This window comes from Phascolarctos cinereus, unplaced genomic scaffold (genome assembly GCF_003287225.1).
Source record: "Phascolarctos cinereus isolate Bilbo 61053 unplaced genomic scaffold, phaCin_HiC Scaffold_3;HRSCAF=262, whole genome shotgun sequence".
Classification (NCBI taxonomy): Eukaryota; Metazoa; Chordata; class Mammalia; order Diprotodontia; family Phascolarctidae; genus Phascolarctos; species Phascolarctos cinereus.
The window spans coordinates 164731921-164749864 of record NW_027555736.1 but is presented as its reverse complement, the minus strand read 5'-3'; the positions used below and the strand labels follow the sequence as shown (position 1 = coordinate 164749864).

At 39.7% G+C, this 17944-nt stretch overlaps 1 protein-coding gene and 1 long non-coding RNA gene across 3 annotated transcripts in view; one reads left to right on the top strand and one right to left on the bottom strand.

The window, feature by feature from the left end:
* GALK2 (galactokinase 2) overlaps nt 1–14198 on the top strand; it is a 170521-nt gene extending 156323 nt beyond the window's left edge. For both annotated transcript variants that reach the window (XM_078151262.1, XM_020978035.2), the window contains exons 9-10: nt 4895–5096; nt 13668–14198. In XM_078151262.1, the coding sequence (XP_078007388.1) occupies nt 4895–5096; nt 13668–13875 (410 nt within the window). In that variant the 3' untranslated portion in view covers nt 13876–14198. The remainder of the gene's footprint in view (nt 1–4894; nt 5097–13667) is intronic.
* Nucleotides 14199–14438: 240 nt separating this feature from the next.
* Nucleotides 14439–17669, bottom strand: LOC144456317 (uncharacterized). Its single transcript, XR_013485362.1, has 3 exons — nt 17593–17669; nt 16433–16502; nt 14439–14513 (listed from the first exon to the last, which is right to left on the bottom strand). It is a non-coding gene; the product is annotated as an uncharacterized LOC144456317 (long non-coding RNA).
* Between the last annotated feature and the right edge of the window lie 275 nt (nt 17670–17944).

Sequence of the window (17944 nt, the reverse complement as noted above, 5' to 3'; positions counted from 1 at the left end):
CACCTCAACGTACTGTCAGGTAACAGGCAAGTAAAAAGTTGCTTCCCAAAGGGTGGTCCCTGGGATCAGTTGTAGCCCTTGGCAAGAGCTTTACATCACCATTGAAAACAGGTTTGTTTCAGCTTCTTCTAGAGTTACTACTGTTTAGTGGCGATTTACCAGAGTGGGTAAACTATGGAAATCTCAGCACCACCTGCAGATATGGCCTAGTTCTAGGAGCGTTCTTGTTGGAAATTCTTTTTGTTAAGAAAGAATTGTTTTGTGAGGATAGGATGTTTAGAGGAGTGTTATTATAAGCATGGTGGTGTCAAAACAGCACTGGACATGGAGAGAGAAGAGGTTAGGATCCTGGTTTTCCCACTTACTAACTTTGAGACCTTGGGCTAATCATTTTTTTGCTCTGAGACCGAATGTCTTACCTGTAAAATGAGAAGGCGTGATTGGTGACCTCTAAGGTCCTTTCCTATATCAAATCAGCTGGAGTGCTCTGAACCTTGCGGTTTATCTGTGGGGTGCTGTTATTTGCTCTGAAGAAACTAGTGTCTATGCTGAGTCTCAGGTCTGAACACTAGTCATGGCTGAGTCTTGAATATGAGGAATTTTGAATGAAAAGCAGGGGGTTACTTTTGGTTGGAAATGCATATAAAGCTGTTGTTTTAAAGTTTACTTGTGTATAGTGTTCTTAAGTGCAGTTACCAAAACTGAGTCATGAGGGTACACAATACCCCCCCCCCCCACATACACCCCTTGACTCCTAGTCAAACAACATATCACTTTCTTACAGTGTGTTGGGTACTGCGTGGCTGCCCTAATCAGAGACTTTGGTACTGATGTCTTCATCCATAAGAATTTTTAAGAGGGAAAAAAATCCTCAAAATAAACAGCTGACTCGGTGGCCTGGCCTTTGATTAGGGGAGGTAAAGTCGTTTAGGAGTAAACTGAAACATATGTAATCTTAAAGTTGGCATTTTATACATTTAGCCTGAAACTGAGCTTAAAAAAAAAAGCAGGAAACAGAAAACCCACACATGCTGTTTTAATGGCAGTTGCTGGGGGAAGTCATCTCCTTTCCATGAAGACCACATTGTGGGTGTCGTGTGCAGTAGCATCCTTCAGGCCCTGCTTATGCCAGTTCATCCTGCCTTCATCTTGTTTGTAGAGAGTTGTTTGGACTGTCAGCTCCTTGAGGGCAGGGACTGTCTTTTGCCTTTGGTATCCCCAGTGCCTGGCACATAGTGAATGACTGGCCGTGAGCTAACGCAATGAGAGAGAGGGATTGAGAGAAACAGAGAGATTGATCTTGAAAGACCGGTAAGATTTTGATAATTGAAGAAGGGAGAGGAGAGTACTTGATGGTAGGTACTAACGATTGAGTGGAGGTAAGAAAGTGCATCAGTATGTTGAAGGAAATAGTAATATTATTTTAGGTGGTTATTTATATAATGCTTTAACATTTACCAAATACTTTCTATACATTGTCTCATCCTCACAACAAAACTGTGAGAAATAAGTGCTATTATTGTCTTCCTTTTACTGGTGAGGAAACTGAGCGAAACCGAGTGATTTTCCTGGGGCTCACATTGCTAATAAATATCTGAGGCAGAACCTGAACCCTGGTCTCCCCGAATCCAAGTAATAATAATAGCTAGCATTTATATAGCAACTACTATGTACCAGGTATTGTGATAAGTGCTTCACAGATATCTCACTTGATCCTCACAATTCCCCGGAGGGAAGCGCTAAGAAACTGAGACAGTGGTTAAGTGATTTGATCACAAAGTTAGTAGTAAACGTCTGAGGTTAGATTTGAATTAAGGGCTTCCTGACTCTACTCTACCATGCTGCCAGTTGGAGTGGAGGGTTCATTCCAAGGAGGATAGGAGATAAAGCTCTGTGAAGCTATGTTCCAGGTTAAGGAATGGTGGATGTCTCTTGTAAGATAGCTGGAGAGGTCATTACCAGTTAACCTACCTTTCAGTGTTGCAAGTAGTTTGCTGTCATTGTGGGTGGTTTTTTTGGTGGTTTTGTTTTTTTTACCTTTTGATTATCTCTTTGCATTTATATCATGTCTTTTAGAATGATATTTGACTTCAGGCCTTATTTGATATATAAACTCTCATTTACAAGTAACCTTTGCAAATGACTGCCACCTTTCTTCCTTCCTCTCCTCTCTCTCCTTCTTCGGTTGCCATGAACACCTTATGAATATGCGCGGACTTTTAGAGAATCCTTTGCCTTAGCCTGTGATGATACCTGTGACCCCTGCTCCCAGAACACTGCCCTCAGGCCAGAGCTGTCATTATCAATTTTAATGTATATTCTTAGTTAAATAGGCTGCTGTGGGCTAGCCTACAAACTAACCTGCCATCTCTGGTAACCATTTATAGCATTATGGGTGGGGTGGGATGCCTTTCGAATTTCAATAATTGATTGCCTTACAAAGGAACTTTTGGAATGAAACTCATTTCTAAGCTGGGGACTGGCAGTCCTGGTTTTTTGGCAGGCTTTTCTGTTACCTAGAACTCTTCTGCCTTCAGTGTTCACCTAAGGCCAAGACCTGAGTTGTTTTTTCCATCCTGACTTATCATTACTTATTTGTGTTTTTGGATTAAACTTGAAAGTCCATAGAAATATGAGCCATTAATGTTATTATATGTAAAGGAGAGTAAGCTGTTTGGTTAGTGAGACATGTTTCCTGAGGACAGGGCCCTGGCCTGACTGTTGCCAGTAGAAACCAAAGGAAGAGAGGTCCTTGATGTATTTAGTGGAGTGGTGGCGGATGTCAATTGTTGGTGAGAGTCAAGAAGGTTTAAATGGGTGGGATCCCTTTGAAAAACTGGCCCTTATGTTGAAAGTAGCAACTTCTCCATGTACTTTTGGCTTAAGTGAAAACAATAATAATGATGATGGCTGGTATATTCATCTAATACCCTTAGCATTGCAGAATGCTTTATGGAAATTCTGTCCTTTGATCCTCATAACAAAGTAGCCTGTAAAGGCACCGTGTTTGCAGTGTTCATGGGTAAGGGGTCCCAGAGCTATGTATACAATTACCATTAACCTAGGGAGATAATATCACAGTTGTGTGCCTAGACAGTCTCCACAACATATGCCATCTAACCCCATAGCATCCTACTCTTTGGGCTAAAAGCCTGTAAGTGGTGGAAAGAGCTACTGCCCTTGAGACCTTGGCTTAGACACAGGGAAATAGGATCATTGAAATTGCTTATAGCCCGGCATGGTCACTCACGCCTTTGGTCTCTGCTGCTGGGGAAGCTGAGGATGGAAGATAGTTTGAGTTCCAGAGTTCGTGAGTGCAGTAGGCTAAACAGGTGTGTGCATGAAGTCTGGCACCAATATAGTGAACCTCTGGGAAAAGGCTGCCTAACAATGAGCAAACCAGCCCTGGTCAACAAATGGCACAGGTTAAAGCTTCTATGCTGATCAGGCCCATGAGTGGCTGCTAAACTTTCAGCGTAGGAGAGAGGTGGGGAGACCCAGTCCTCCCCCCTTCCCCCCAAAAAAAAAAGGGCGGGGGGGGTAGAACTTACTTCTAATAGATGTAGAGGTTGTTCAAGGTAACTTAGAAGAGGAGAATATGTTGATTTCACTGCTGTTAAATGCTTCCACACCCCACCCATGACCTTATTTATTTTGTATATTCTTAACTATGTACATAATGTTTGCATATTTAAATATATGCAAAATGAGTTTTTTATACATGTGACTAGAGGTAGTATGGCATAGTAGAGAAAGATCTGGCATTGGAATTGGTAAGACTGTCTGTGTGACTCTGGGGGGAAATCATATAAACTTTCAGTGCTCTAGGCATCTCTCTGAGACCAGAAGTTGCAGAGGAAGTGCCAGCCTTCATTGATTTTCTCACCAAGGGAGTTCCCTATATTAGTGAAATAACAGGTTAGTCCCTGTGTACTCCCTTTGCCATTCCTTGAACCAGGTACTCCATGTTCCAGTCCTAGGCATTCCCTTCCCATATCCCCCCATGCCTGGAATGCCCTCCCTTCTCACCTCTGCCTCCTGGCTTCCATGGCTTCCTTTGAAGTCCCAGCTAAAATCCCATCTTCTACAGGAAGTCTCTCCTGATCCCTCTTAATTCTAGTACCTTCCCTCTTTTGAGTATTTCCAGTTCATCCTCAATAACAGGGCTGTCTTCTACATTTCTTTGTAACTCCAGTGCTTAGCACAGTGCCTGGTATATAGAAAGCACTGAATATTTATTGACGGACATAATGTAAGGTCTATGAAGTCATAGAGTGTTTCCCTTTTACCATTTTATTCCCAGTGCCTAGCAGAATGCCTGGCATTTTGGGGGAGAGAGGTAGAGGGAAAGGTACACTTTGTCAGTGTAAGGAACACTGAATGTGGACTCTTATTTCTCCTGTTGTAGTCTTAGAAAAAAGACTGGTTGCCTGGGCACTGAAAGATTCAGAGTCTGGCCAGTGTGTTGGAGGAAGGCCTTAATTTCAGATCCTGCTGACCTTGAGGCTAAGATTGTAGGATTATAGAATCCAAACTAGGTCATCTAGTCCAACCCCTTCGTTTTATAGAAGAAGCTTCAAAAGTCCAAAGAGATGCATTAACTTATCCATGGTCACACACGTGGAAAAAGACATTTTGGAATGATTTGGAGAAAGGTTTCTTTTTTGTTTTTCAAATACATTTTCAGGTTTTACTTCTACTGAATCTAAAATCAGTTTATAAGAGTGCTTTAGTTAGGAAAAATCACCTTGGTAAAACAGGCTGAACACAAGGATTGGTAAAGTAAGAGGACAGAAATAGCTGCCTCTGATGATTGTGTTTTTGTGAGCCCTTGGGCTGGGATTCTGTGACTATTTCTAACCACATGTCTCCCTTTTTTTTTTTTTCAACCAAGTACTCCTCTTCAAGTTGTACCAGCGTGCAAAGCATGTGTTCAGCGAGGCAGCCAGAGTGTTGCAGTTTAAGAAGATATGTGAGGAAGCACCTGCCAATGCTATCCAGCTGCTGGGAGACCTAATGAACCAGAGTCATGTGAGCTGTAGGAACTTGTACGAGTGCAGCTGTCCCGAACTGGATCAGCTGGTGGATGTCTGTCGGTACGTCTGTCGAGGGAGGGGAGGAAAAGATGGGGCATCTTGAGAGTAAGTTTAAAATGTATGGCCATCTTTCAAAGGAAAGTGAATCTCAATCTCCTGCTTAATGAATGGCTTCCTGAGACATTCTCCAGCTAAGACTGGTTCTCTCTGACAGCCGACAGATGTTTACAAAATGAAAGATTCTTTCAGTGGCAGCCATAATTCCCTTCTGGTCCAGGGTCAGCTCTTTTTTGAAATCTCTATAATAAATAACTCTTTATTATCACATGTTTAGATCTTTCATGAAGGCAGTAGTAGCTTTCTTCTAATATTTTCTCAACTCACTTTTTGATGACTTTGGGTTGAATGTGTCTTAATCTGCACAACTCCTGGGCTACCCTCAAACTAATTGGCTTTCTCGCCTGTTTCTGAAATTCTCTTGTAAAAGGAGTAGAGGATCATGGCATGACTGGGATATTCAGGTCTCTTAGGGACTGAGATTCTGTTTAAAGCTGAGACTCTTTGGCTGGGAAAAAAATGGAGTAAGCAGTACTCATCAAAGGTTTAGTTGAGACAATGAACTTTGTAAAAGTTAGACTATTTCACGAATTGCTTTGTGCTTTACAGGCAGTGGGGTAGTAACATGTACAAGTTGGACATGTAAGTAAGAAAGATAAAAATGACCTGGCGAGAACGGAAAGTGAAATCCAGGGAGCTTTCAGATGGCTGAGTAGATGTCATTTCCCTTGTGAGAGCCAAATAAAATGCTGCATGTAATTAATAAGGAAAATACAATTAACCGCTTGGCGCCGGCGGTTTGCCTCATCCGTTGCCACAGAGCCAGCATGGAAAGATTAAACTGAATGGTTCAGATGCTCATTAACCATCTGTGCAACACAACCTGGTGAGAGCCCTTCTGCTGACGTCAGTATTTGTTCTCTAATTGCAGAAGAAGCTTCCGGAGTTTGTTTTATTGTAGCAACTATTTTATGAAACTATGGAGGGCATAGGAATGGGAGGAGATAAATAATTTCAGTTCTCGAAGAAAAGATGTGGAATAGTTTGCACATTGCAAATCTAGTGGGGCAAGGGTGAGGAAAGGTTTATCCTCTTTTGTTTCTGATGAAACATAGTGGAGTAGTTGGTAGTTTTAGAAGTGGTCTAAGTACAGTTGGTTTCCCTAGTACAACTGCTGAGGTTCTCTCTTCTGACAATGTAGTCAGGCTTGCTGTGTAACTTCATGTATGTTTTCCATTTCCTCATGTGTGTACATGGCGTTTCCCTTTAGAGAAGGTAAGCTCCTTGACATTTTTGTCTGTATCTCCAGTGCCTAACACAGTACCTGCCATATAGCAGACTCAGAATAAATGCTTATTGATTGATTTCTATCACTCAGAAACAAGAAAAACCAAGATCTTTCCAACCTAGCCTTGAGATTTTCTTTCCTCCATTTCCCTTTAGACCATATAAAAATGAAACTTCTCTGAGTTACAAATGAATTATCTCTACAGATGTACTTCTAATTGTTTCTGACCTATGTAGGATGAATCCATTAGTCATCCAGTAAGCATTTATTAAGCACCTGTTAAACAGCCATTGTTACCAGTATCACACACTGTTGGTAGTGATTTGGAAGTGATCTAGGCCTTTGCTAGAGAAGTGAGTTTAGAAAATGGCCCTCTTTTTTTAAAGAATGGAAGTTGAAGATGATGAACAGCTGGAGGAAAGAGAGTGATTTTTTTTCTTTAGGAAAAAAAGTAACAGTGTTAAGAAAAGGAGAAATAAAAATTTTTAAAGAAATAAAGGAGAAAGTTGGGTTTTTTTGTTTGTTTGGGAAACCAATTACAGAGTGTCAAGATTAGTTTTTACTCACTCCTCTGGTGAACACAAAAAGACTTACTGTCCGGGGTCTGATATGTTTGGCTGGGCTTGGCCCTCTGACACTTTTATTTCTGGGGGAGCTAATGGCCTCATTGCTGTCGCCATAGTCATCAGTCAGTGATAGCTCAGTGCTCTTGGTATGTATGCCCTGAACACACATCAGATGTTTCTCAGAGAAGAAACATGAGTGTCAGACACACATCCAAAGCAGAATAACAGTGAGGGGTTGAGTGACAAAACACATGTCCAGTAGGGTAATTTGCATCACATGTGAAAGGGGCAAGCTACAGCAAATACCTTTTTTTTTTTAATAAACTCAGAGCACTTAGTATATGATGTAGTAATTGGGAGGAGATGGCAAGGGAAGAAAGCAAGAGTAAGATGAAAAGATTGTAAAGAAAAGAAAAAGTGGGAGAGATTCAGTTAAACAGGAACCATTTGTTGTGTTCCTACTACATGCAAGGTACTGTGGTAGGCATTGGGGATACAAAGACAGGTAGAGAAGGAAAAGGCAGATTAGTAACAATAAGAGCTCACATGTGGGTAGTTAAGCTTTACAATTTACAAATCACTTTCCTCCAGAACCCTGTTTGGGAGGATGGGCAAGTATTATTGACACTTTACAGTGAGGAAAGTGCAGATCAGAGAGGTTAAGTAATTTGTTCGTGGGGGTAGCTAGGTGGTGCAGTGGATAGAGTTCCAGCCCTGAAGTCAGGAGGACCTGAGTTCAAATGTGACCTCAGACACTTGGCACTTACAAGTTGTGTGACCCTGGGCAAGTCACTTAGCCCCAAATGCCTCGCCAAAAAGCAAAAACAAAACAACGAAAACAAAAAAGCAGTAGATTTGGAAGCTCAGAAGCCCAGTCTTTCTAGCCCCAAGTCCAGTACTCTAAAGGCAGAAAAGGTTACTCAAGTCATTATTCTCTCAGAAGCTACTCCATCACCAGCTTCCTCCCTAGTCATTGTCTGGGGCAGAGGCTCTTAACCTTTTCTGTATCTGTAGGCATTCTGGTGAAGCCTATGGACCCTTTCTGAAAATAATGTACTTTTATATGCATAAGCTAAAATAACATAGAATTACAAAGGAAACTAATTATATTGAAATACAGTTATAAAAAAAAAATTTTTTTAAGTTCTTCAACTCGAGGTTAAGAATCCCTGGTCTTATGGAAAGAATATTAGATCTTATGTCAGAAGGCCTGGTTTCCCATCCTGCCTCTTCCACTAGATCACCTTGTGACCTTGGGCAGTTTGCTTCATCTCTCTGTTCCTGAGCTTCTTCATGTATAACATAAGGGTATTGGGCCAGGTGTCTCTAAGGTCTCCAACAAGTCTAAAAACCTAACCTGTCATATCTCAGGTCCCAGCCTGTCCAGTCGGCTCTGAAAGCCCTAGCCCAAACCGTTCACCACTAGCCTACTACTGACATTTGAAATTCATCATCTGCCTTTAGCACTTATTGTACAAACATGTTCCTTTCTCTGCTATTCTTTTGAATGTTACCATCCTTGTGAGTGGGTTCATCATTGCAGCAGTTGATAGTGGGAAAGATTTCTAAATCCCTCTGGAAATGCAATGCCCCCATAGCTGGTGGCCCTGCCATTTTTGTTAACTGGCTTCAGCTCCCTTCAGTCTCCAGGCTAAAGCTTTGGTCTTAGAAGCAGAAGAGGAAAGATCCCAGTGGTGTGGCTTAAGTTCATTCTCTTTGGTAGTGCTCTTGTTGGAATGACTGAATTACTCCAGGACTGAGATTAGACCACAGTACAGAAATGAGACCTAAAGAAACTGAATCATTTTGGAATTGCATAGAATTGACTAATTCCTCGGTAGACTCAATGGAGGAGAAATCTCCCACAAATGTAAAACCTAAGCATCCTGTTTTATGACCCCAGCAGAAAGAAAAGAAAAATAAGAGAAGGGTACATGAGTATTTGTCATATACGTTAGGATAGTCTTTTACCACCTTGAAGAGAAAATTATTTAGCAAAGAATCCAAAGAAAAGTCCAGAGGGAGATAAAAAAAAATGCACAATGCAGTTTGATTTTTTATTGGAAAATTTTAATTATGTGCAACAAAGTTGACTTAATGAAGGAAAAAATATGATGCCCGAATTATAACAGATCTCTTTGAAATAAACAAAAAGCATGTAAAATTTTATAAGAATAGTTAAATGTTAAAACAGAATTGATTGACAATACAAAATGAACTTGATGCTAAGTCAATTATATTCTCACCACTACTTATTGGTTACTTCAATCCCATCTTGAAAAGAATTCTTTTGGTTTTACTTGAGAAGCATATTCACATATTTAATATCAGTTTTGACACTTGTTGAAATTATAGATTTACTGCCACATTGTTTCCCAAGTTGTTAAGAAAGTTGAATGACAAATTTTTATGGAACCTATTTCAAATACTGGGCCAACAAAGGTTACATGAGTTAAGTTGCTATGTAGCCTGAAAAAATCTTGGTACAGACAAATTTTGTGGCCTTCTTTTGCCTCCATGAATCATCTTAACCCTCCCTTTTTGAACTGAGAAGAGCAGTTTGTGTAGCCACAGGTACTCGATTTCATTTGGAGCTGAAAGCTGGTTCTCCTCTGCCCAGAAGAAGAGAGACTCTGTATTGGTCATGCTTTGGGGGCACTGATACAGTTTGCCACTATTTGGTCCATCCTCTCTATGTTTTCAAATGAGGAGACCTTGCTTTATGCTTTTGGCAACATAATGGTTGACCATCTTTTTACCTTTTGTCTTCTATTCAATCAAATTAAAGAATGTGGTTGTAGGAGCATAGATTTACAGGGGAACTAGTTCAGCTTTCTCATTTTACAGGGGAAGAAAGGGAGGTCCAGGACAATAAGTGATTTGCCCTACATCACACAGGTTAGCAGAGAGATCCAGGATTCAGACACAGGCTCCCAATCTTGGTGGAGTGGAGAGATGTGGAGTTAGAGTCCCAGGCCCTAGGTTCAAGCTCAGCCACTGCTCTTTTCTACCTGAGTGAGTGACGTTGTTTAGGTTGCTAGATCTCTTTGAGCATCAGTTTCTTTATCTGTAAAATGGTGAGGGGGTTGTTTTCATTGTCCTTCAAGGTTTCTTTGAGCTCTAACTCTATGATCTAGTGTCTCCAAATTCAACATTCTTTGCATTCCACTACACAACAAATGTTTAACAAAGGGTTTCTATGGGCCAGGCACAATTACTTCTTCACTGTGTTCATGACTTTGCAAAACTGGGAGCTTTTCATGGGGTTGTTTGTACTGGCTGCCCAACAACAACTAATCATTAGCAGTGCCTTATAATGGTAGGAGGAGGAGGGCATCATTCACTGCAGCCTCGCTTCCCCCAGACTTTGATTTTTATGGACTCTTCATGGTGTTTTTTCAGAAACAGGCTGTTGTGGCCTCCTTGGCCAGCTCCCTCTACATTACTTTCCACTGAGCCGTCATTGACATCAAAGTCGCTTTTGTGGGGAGCTTCATGGTTTGGGTTTTCATAATTCTTACCTTGCCGTCCTGATTTGCAGTAACCCAGTAGAAATATTTAACATCTTATAGTTCCGGGGGGGGGGAGGGGGGGGGAATCTTCTAACAATCTTAAGACATGATTTACTCAGTGGTCTTTCTTAAAATATATCTTTCTTGTTTCCCTGTTTGGTGGTCTCTCTCACCACTCTTCATATATTTCCTGAAGGACTCACTGAAGCCAGAGTGGACACACTCAAGATAGGGGATTTGAATATATCTGGATGGGCATGTGTGTGCACATGCTCACACACATGTGCCCTAGCTCCTCATCTGCTGGGGCAGCCTCTTGATTTGTGCACACAAATGCCAGCAATTGAAGTGTGCTAAGTCATATTTATAGGCACACTTATCATGCTCGCTTTTGGAAATTTGATCCTTAATGGCTTGGGGTCATGAGGTCTTTTCTTCCATTCAGCCCATTTTAAGTCTTTTGCAGGGCAGTCATGGATCAGTTATGAGGGGCTTGGGAAAACAGTCAGGAGTTTGTGTTTACCGGAAACATCTTCAGCCTTCTGTTTAAAAAACTGGCATGTATATCACAAGAGAACAGACCTCCTAATCAATCTCCTTTGGTTTCTAGTTTCAGCCAGGTTCAAAATAACATGAAAACACGGTTTTTGGTGAGAGTTTTGGCCTCCAGCATTCAGATATAATTCAAATCAGAAAGAGAAATGTATACCATTAAACATAAGTGTGGGAGGTTGTGGATTTGGTTCTAGAGAGCTCACAGAACTAGGGCAAACCATTCGAATGGAAGACTAGAATCTGAATTCAGGTTAGATGAGAGCCAGTCTTTCAAGGGCTATCACTGTAGTTTTTCCTTGCATTATCCTCCACAGCGAGGTAGGCCTGGGCATGATGATGCGTGTCATCAATGTGATGGGAGCTTCAGATTGGCCTGGATCCTCTGCAGCTTTTGAGGTCTCTGCTTTAGACAAAGGGCAGCTACAGGCCCCAAAATGAGAGGAACAGATTAGGGCAGCTATTGAAGGGAGAAATGAATGTTTTCAGCACAGAAAGAAAACTGGTCTTCATTTGTTTGTGAGCTTTTGTCTTCTCCCTTGTGTTTCTATTTTTGAAGAGTAAATTTCAGTGAATACAATGGATGATGGAGAGAAGTAAATTAAGGAGATCATTGGAGAGGGTAGGTGAGTTGGAGGTGGAGAGAATTGTCACTGTGCAATAATCCCAGCTTTATAATGGGGAGAGGAAATGGCCTATTGATATTTTACAAGAAGTATAAAGTATTTTATTTAGAAGGAGAGGAAAAAGGATGGTGGAACTTTTAATCTGCTGCTAATTAGGAGAAAAGTTTATTAGTAAGGATTGCAAATATGTGTTAGATTTTGTTGTCAGGGCAAGTTGGCTCATTAGGAGAGAAATAAACCTCACATACTTTGTACTGGGGCCTATCGCTTCAACTCAGATCCCAGGTTTGGAATAGCACCTAGCTGATAACTGGAACTAGCCCATGACTATTGGCTATCTTATAGACAATTGCCATCCAAGTTAGTGACATTTTATCTGGTGGTACCCACTGCCTAGAGAATGTATGGCCAACTCCAGGAGGCCCCTGGGAGTAAAGGTATGAATGCATCATGTCTGTCTATTATTTTCTCACTAGAGAGATTTTCATATACGGGAAACTTGAATTTTCCTTGGGAATTTTTTTCTGTAAAATGATAAAGTTTAATAATAAATGCTTTTATGACAGATTTTCTCAGTAAGAATCAGGGTCATCTGCTCTACATCAAAAGTGAAAATTTTATAACAATAACAGCATTTATATAGTATGTTAGGGTTTGCAAAATGTTTAATGTGTTATCCCATTTGGTCCTTAAAAAAACACAACCCTATGATATAGGTGTTGTTATTATCATTATTGTGTATGTATATATATGTATAAGTATGTGTTTTTTTATATATATTTATATATATATATATATATACACACACATACACATATATATACACATATATACATACATATACATGTGTGTGTATATATACATATATGTGTATATATACATATATACATGTGCATATGTGTGTGTATGTGTGTGTGTGTATATATATATATATATATATATGAGAAGGGGAGAGGGTTTAGAGAGATTAAATGACTTGCTGTTCATCACTCAACTGATAAATGTCTGAGGCAGGTTTTGAACTTAAGTCTTCCTGACTGCAATTTCAGTTATTAAGCACCATGCACTGGGAACTTTTGTATTAGACAAAATCAGTAGGCCTTAGGAGGGGAGACAATATGTACACATACAATTATACAGAAAAAATATAGGGTAATTGGGGGTCACTGGCAGGTTGGGGGGGGGCAGGGCAAGCCTCTTTTAGAAGATTACACATGAGTTGAGTATTGAAGGAAACTAGGGATTTTAAAAAGCAACAATAAAGATGGAGTATATTCTAGACATGGTGGACAGCCAGTGCAAAAAAAGCATGGAATGTTGCATATGAGGATCAGCAAGACTGGCCTGAAAGGTGTGAAGGGGGACTCCTTAGGAGTAGAGATTATTTCATGTATTTTATTTGTACCTCTAGCACAGGATTTGGCATATGGTCTAGGTTTAATAAATACTTATGATTAATAAGATTAATAATAATGATAATGGAAAGGCAGGTTGAGTCAGTTTAAGACCTTTAAATGTCAGAGGAGTTTGTGTTTGAATTTGTATATAGAGTAACAAATCTTGAGAACAAAGGGAAAAAGAAACACCTTTCCCTAAAGAAATCTTTTTTTAGGTATATGGATGGGCTTTAAGTTATGATTTGACATCACTTAAAGCCATCTTCTCTTGATCCAGGTATGAATGTTCATTATGTCTGTTTTCTCCTCTATCTTCACCCTTTCTGTCCCCTGTCACTCCATTAAAGCAGTTTGATGACAAGCCTACAGAATATTAAGACTATGAAGATTCTTTTTTAGAACTGATGAAAGCCATGGCCTTGCTGACAGCCAGTGCTGGCCAAAGCTGGGGACTAACTTTAGTTACAGATCAACAGCTAAAACGTCTCAAGTTCTATAACCTTTCCCAAATGCTAAAAACACATATATGTGTTTCTTCTGAGAACTTGGCCAGCCATAGATGTTCTCATGCTTGAAGACAAATCGCTCTTGTTTTAATCGACCATTTCTAAATTTTTCTTCTTATTATTGTAGGCAGTTTGGGGCTCAAGGGTCACGACTGACTGGAGCAGGATGGGGAGGCTGCGCTGTATCATTGGTACCTACTGACAAGCTGCCTGACCTTCTAGCAAATGTGCAAGAAACTTATTACCAAAGCAAGAAGGAAAGGTTAGCTGTGGAGAAGCAGTGTCTATTTGCTACCAAACCTGGAGGTGGGGCTTTGGTTTTCCTTGAGGCCTAAACAATGTAAGAATCGCAAAGAAACTATTTAGGGCATTTAGGAACTGGCAGGACTTCCTATGCCACGGTAAATTAATCCCCTCTCTGTTTTCTATTATGGTGAATGTTTGCTATTATCAAGATATATTTCCAAAGAAATTGTTGAAAGCTTTCTGCACTTTGTAATGAACACTTTTTTCCCTCTTAAAAATATTTGTTACAAATAATGGCCAAGATATTGTTGGGATAGACCTTTTAATGACTGATGATTAAGTGAACCTTACCAATGTGAAAATGTCAAAGATTTAAAAGATCAGTGGTGCAAATAAAAGCGTGCATATCTCATATGTTTTTGTTTTCTCCCTTCCACCATGGACACCAAGATGTGTTGGAAATTGAGTTAAATTTATTACTGTAATTAAACCGAGGCCATGAAATGGTTGAGCTTTTCCCCAGGGTGTTTGTGTGCACGCACACACATTATTACTGTAGATCATCTGGCTCTTTCTCTTATTAAAATTCATATTCTTCATCTTCGAAAGAGTGAAAAGCACCATGGGTAAGTAGAGAAGCAAAAGCAGGGATTGAGGCTATGGTGGCAGTGGCAACAGCTGCTGGTGTCCTAGCTGATACGACTTTTTCTGACCTTTCTGCATGACACTGTTCAGACAATGAATTGAAATACATGCAAATATTCAGAAGATCATCTTGGACTTTGAGGATGTCAGTGTAAGATTATGCTTTCTCCCTCCCCCACATCCCCGCCAAAAAAGTTCCAAATTGGGAGGAGGGTAGGTGGAGTTCTTTAACATGTAGCCTGGTTGAGAACAGGTGAGATTTAAGGAATCAAATCCAGAGAGGCCTAGGAGCTCTTGTTTTTATGATATGACATCATTTGCACTGCTGTCTGTCATTTTACAAAGACAGGGTCTGACTTTTGGTTGAGATACTCTCACATTATCCATCTGTATTTATACCCAGTGGAAGGTAAGAAATTGAGATAATGTATATATGCCATGCCTCTTTTTAATTTCTGTCAAGCACACCACTGTCCTTCTAGTCACATAGGTTTGCATCTTCTGAATCACCCTTGACTCCTCTGCTGTCTCTTCTCCCACACATCCAGTCATCTGCCATTTGTTATTTATTCTACTGCCACGCTATCTCTGCTATCCATCATCCCCTTTCTCCATTCACATGTAAGGTCACCCCCTGGGTTCAGGCCCTCATCATAACTCTTGCATTGGCTTCCTAATTGGTATCCCTGCTTCTTAGTCTCTCCCCTCCCTAACCTATCCTCTACATAGTGGCCGAAGTAATATTCCTCTTGTACAGATCTGACCGTGTCACTCCTGATTCCCTATTACCTCTAGAATGATATATAAAATGAAAGGCCTTCATAACCTGCCTCCCTCCTACCTCTTCAAATTTCTAGTTTCCTTCAAAGCTCAGCTCAAGTATTCCCTCCTGATGCCACTAGCTGACTGGTGCCTCTCTCCATCAAGAAAGAATGATCTTGTCTTCATATTGTAACCATTTTATGTGTAAATATTGACTCCTCTGTGAAAAAACAAGAGGATATTTCTTTTTTGGTTTTGTATTCCCAGAACCTAGTACATAAGAGGCCTTTAAAAAGTACTTATTAATTAAATGATTACTCATCACTCTATGAGCAAATCTGTACCAGGCAGCTCCATTTCCCCTTATCAGTGCCCTCTTCTCAACTCTCTTTTGAACACGTTTGGTTATGTGCATCTGTGGATCTGTTTGCATCTATGGACCAATAAAGGGTATATATCTATAGCTATTATAGATGAAAGTGACCATGAAAAGGATTGTGTTTGAGTGTATGTTGAATCTCTCTACTTCTATTAGTGATTAGAGCCCAGGGGACAGAAGCTACATCCAAGGTCAACAGGAACTGGGCCTTTCCCCAACTAGAGCATTCTAGGTAGACTGATAGTACAGACCAGTCTGACTGGAATAGGTAGTTTGTAGTCAGATTAGAGAAAGTCCTGACAACCATCCATGTTTTAGATTTGATGAGGGCAGGCAATGGGGAGCTAGTCTTCAGTTTTGTGCCCAAGGGAGTAGTGTTTGATGTAGGTGATATCTAAAGTTTACCCTTTCCTGATAAAAATAGATAATACTGTATCAGATATTAAGATAGTTCCTGGATATTGGATGGAACTCAAGGAGGACAGTATAGGCATCAGTCAGAATTACTGTGATTAAGCATAGCAGAAGGGAAGGAGAAAGAAAAGTCAAGGTGAGAAAGATGCAGCTTTAAAATAGCCATCTGAAAATCCTATCAAATGCAGTCAGGATTTTCCAATGGCTATCTTAGAGCTACTAAAACCCTACATCTAGCTAGGTTGGCCACTGTAAGACAAGATCAGTTTCAAGTCACTTTTTCCCCCCTCTAACACCATAGAGAGAGATTGAGGCTTTATGCTGGCCTAAATTTAGCCACATCCTCCCCACTGTAATTTGGATATTAGAAGTAATTCAGATTTATCCCCATCTTGAGATTATATGAAAAGGGAATCCCCAATCCTATATATAAAAAAGAAACATACCAGCTTCTCTAGATATTTTAGACAATCATTCATTGCTTCCTCTGGTCTTCTTCGGGCTTTGTTTTCCAGACTAAAGCAGAATAAAGAAAATGGAATAATAAACTATAATGGCATCATCCTGACTTTATGTGTGTGTTTTGAAATAGCAATGAACCACTTCTGCATTAACATATTACTACCTTAATTCTTAACAGGCTTGAGAGTGAATAAAGAGAGAAGTAGGACAAATGCAAAAAAAGGGGGTGGAGTGGGGAAGTAAGTACAAAGAATGGTAGATGAGGAAGTTGGGAGCTAGATATGAGTAGGAACTTGGGACAAGATAAGGGGTGAGACAATAGCTAAAAAGATATATAAAACTGAAGAGGATAAGAAACAGACTCATAATCTAAATTCAAAGTCTAGAAAATTTCCTGTGAACTGTGAGAAATTTCTGCTTGCCAATCAGTATTTTTTTTATTTTTAAAAATTCTGAAATAAAAAATGTCCATATATGAAGTAGAGCAGATAATAAGGGTGTACATGAAACTGTTAATCTATTATAACTTTCTTTTCCTTTTAAGTATGTAATTCAGTGAGTTACTTTCACCTTTGTCTTGCTCGCCTGTTTTCTTATAAACTTGCTTGTTTCTTTCAAAAAATACTTCAGTGATTCTCTTTTCTTTGTTTCTTTTCTTCCCTTTCTATGCTATTGGTATTTCCCTTCTCTCCTCTTGGACTTCTCTTTGAAGAGGTGGTCAACGTACTTTATCAGTGGTTGCTTAATGTTGTACTTCGCTATTGAATTGATCAGCATTCTTAAGTCTTTCAAAGTTTGTTTTTTTTTTAAGTTTCATTACTTCATAGTCATACCTCCTATAACCCTAATTTGGAAAAGTAATTAATCAAATAAGTAATTTTCCTCTGGAGAGGGTGCAGAGAAGTAATTAACTTTGTGTGATACTCTTCTAGTTCCTATCATAGACAGTCAAGGAGAAAAGAATAGAGTGGTAATGAAATTCATAGAAGAGCTGGATAGGGTGATAGTGTCAGAGAGAGAAATAGTTGTAGTTAATAATAGTTTAAATTAATAGTTGTACAGATAATATCTCATCAAATAACTGAGTTGGGTGTATTTCTACTTAAATTGTATTATTTGATAAGTTTTTGAATGAAAAACAAACCTTAGTAACTTCTTATGAAATTCCACTTGTTTATTTTTAATTGCTCTTATCTCGTCTCTAATATTCTTGGATTCTCTGTAAAATAAATTATGGGGGTGGGTTAATTAAGCTTTAAAATAAATAATTGGGAAAGAATACTAGCAACAAATAGGATGTTAAATTCATGTTGGAAATCTGTTTTTGTAGAAACTTTGTTCCTTCAACTCTACCTTTTGTGAAGCCTAAATTCATCTCTTGTACCAGGAGTCTTGATGCCCACTCTTGCTGCTGCTGTCTGTACCTCTCCCTTAAGAGCCTAAATGACCAGGGCTGAATTTCCTGACCTTATTACTGCTCTCCAGGGAGGGAATGG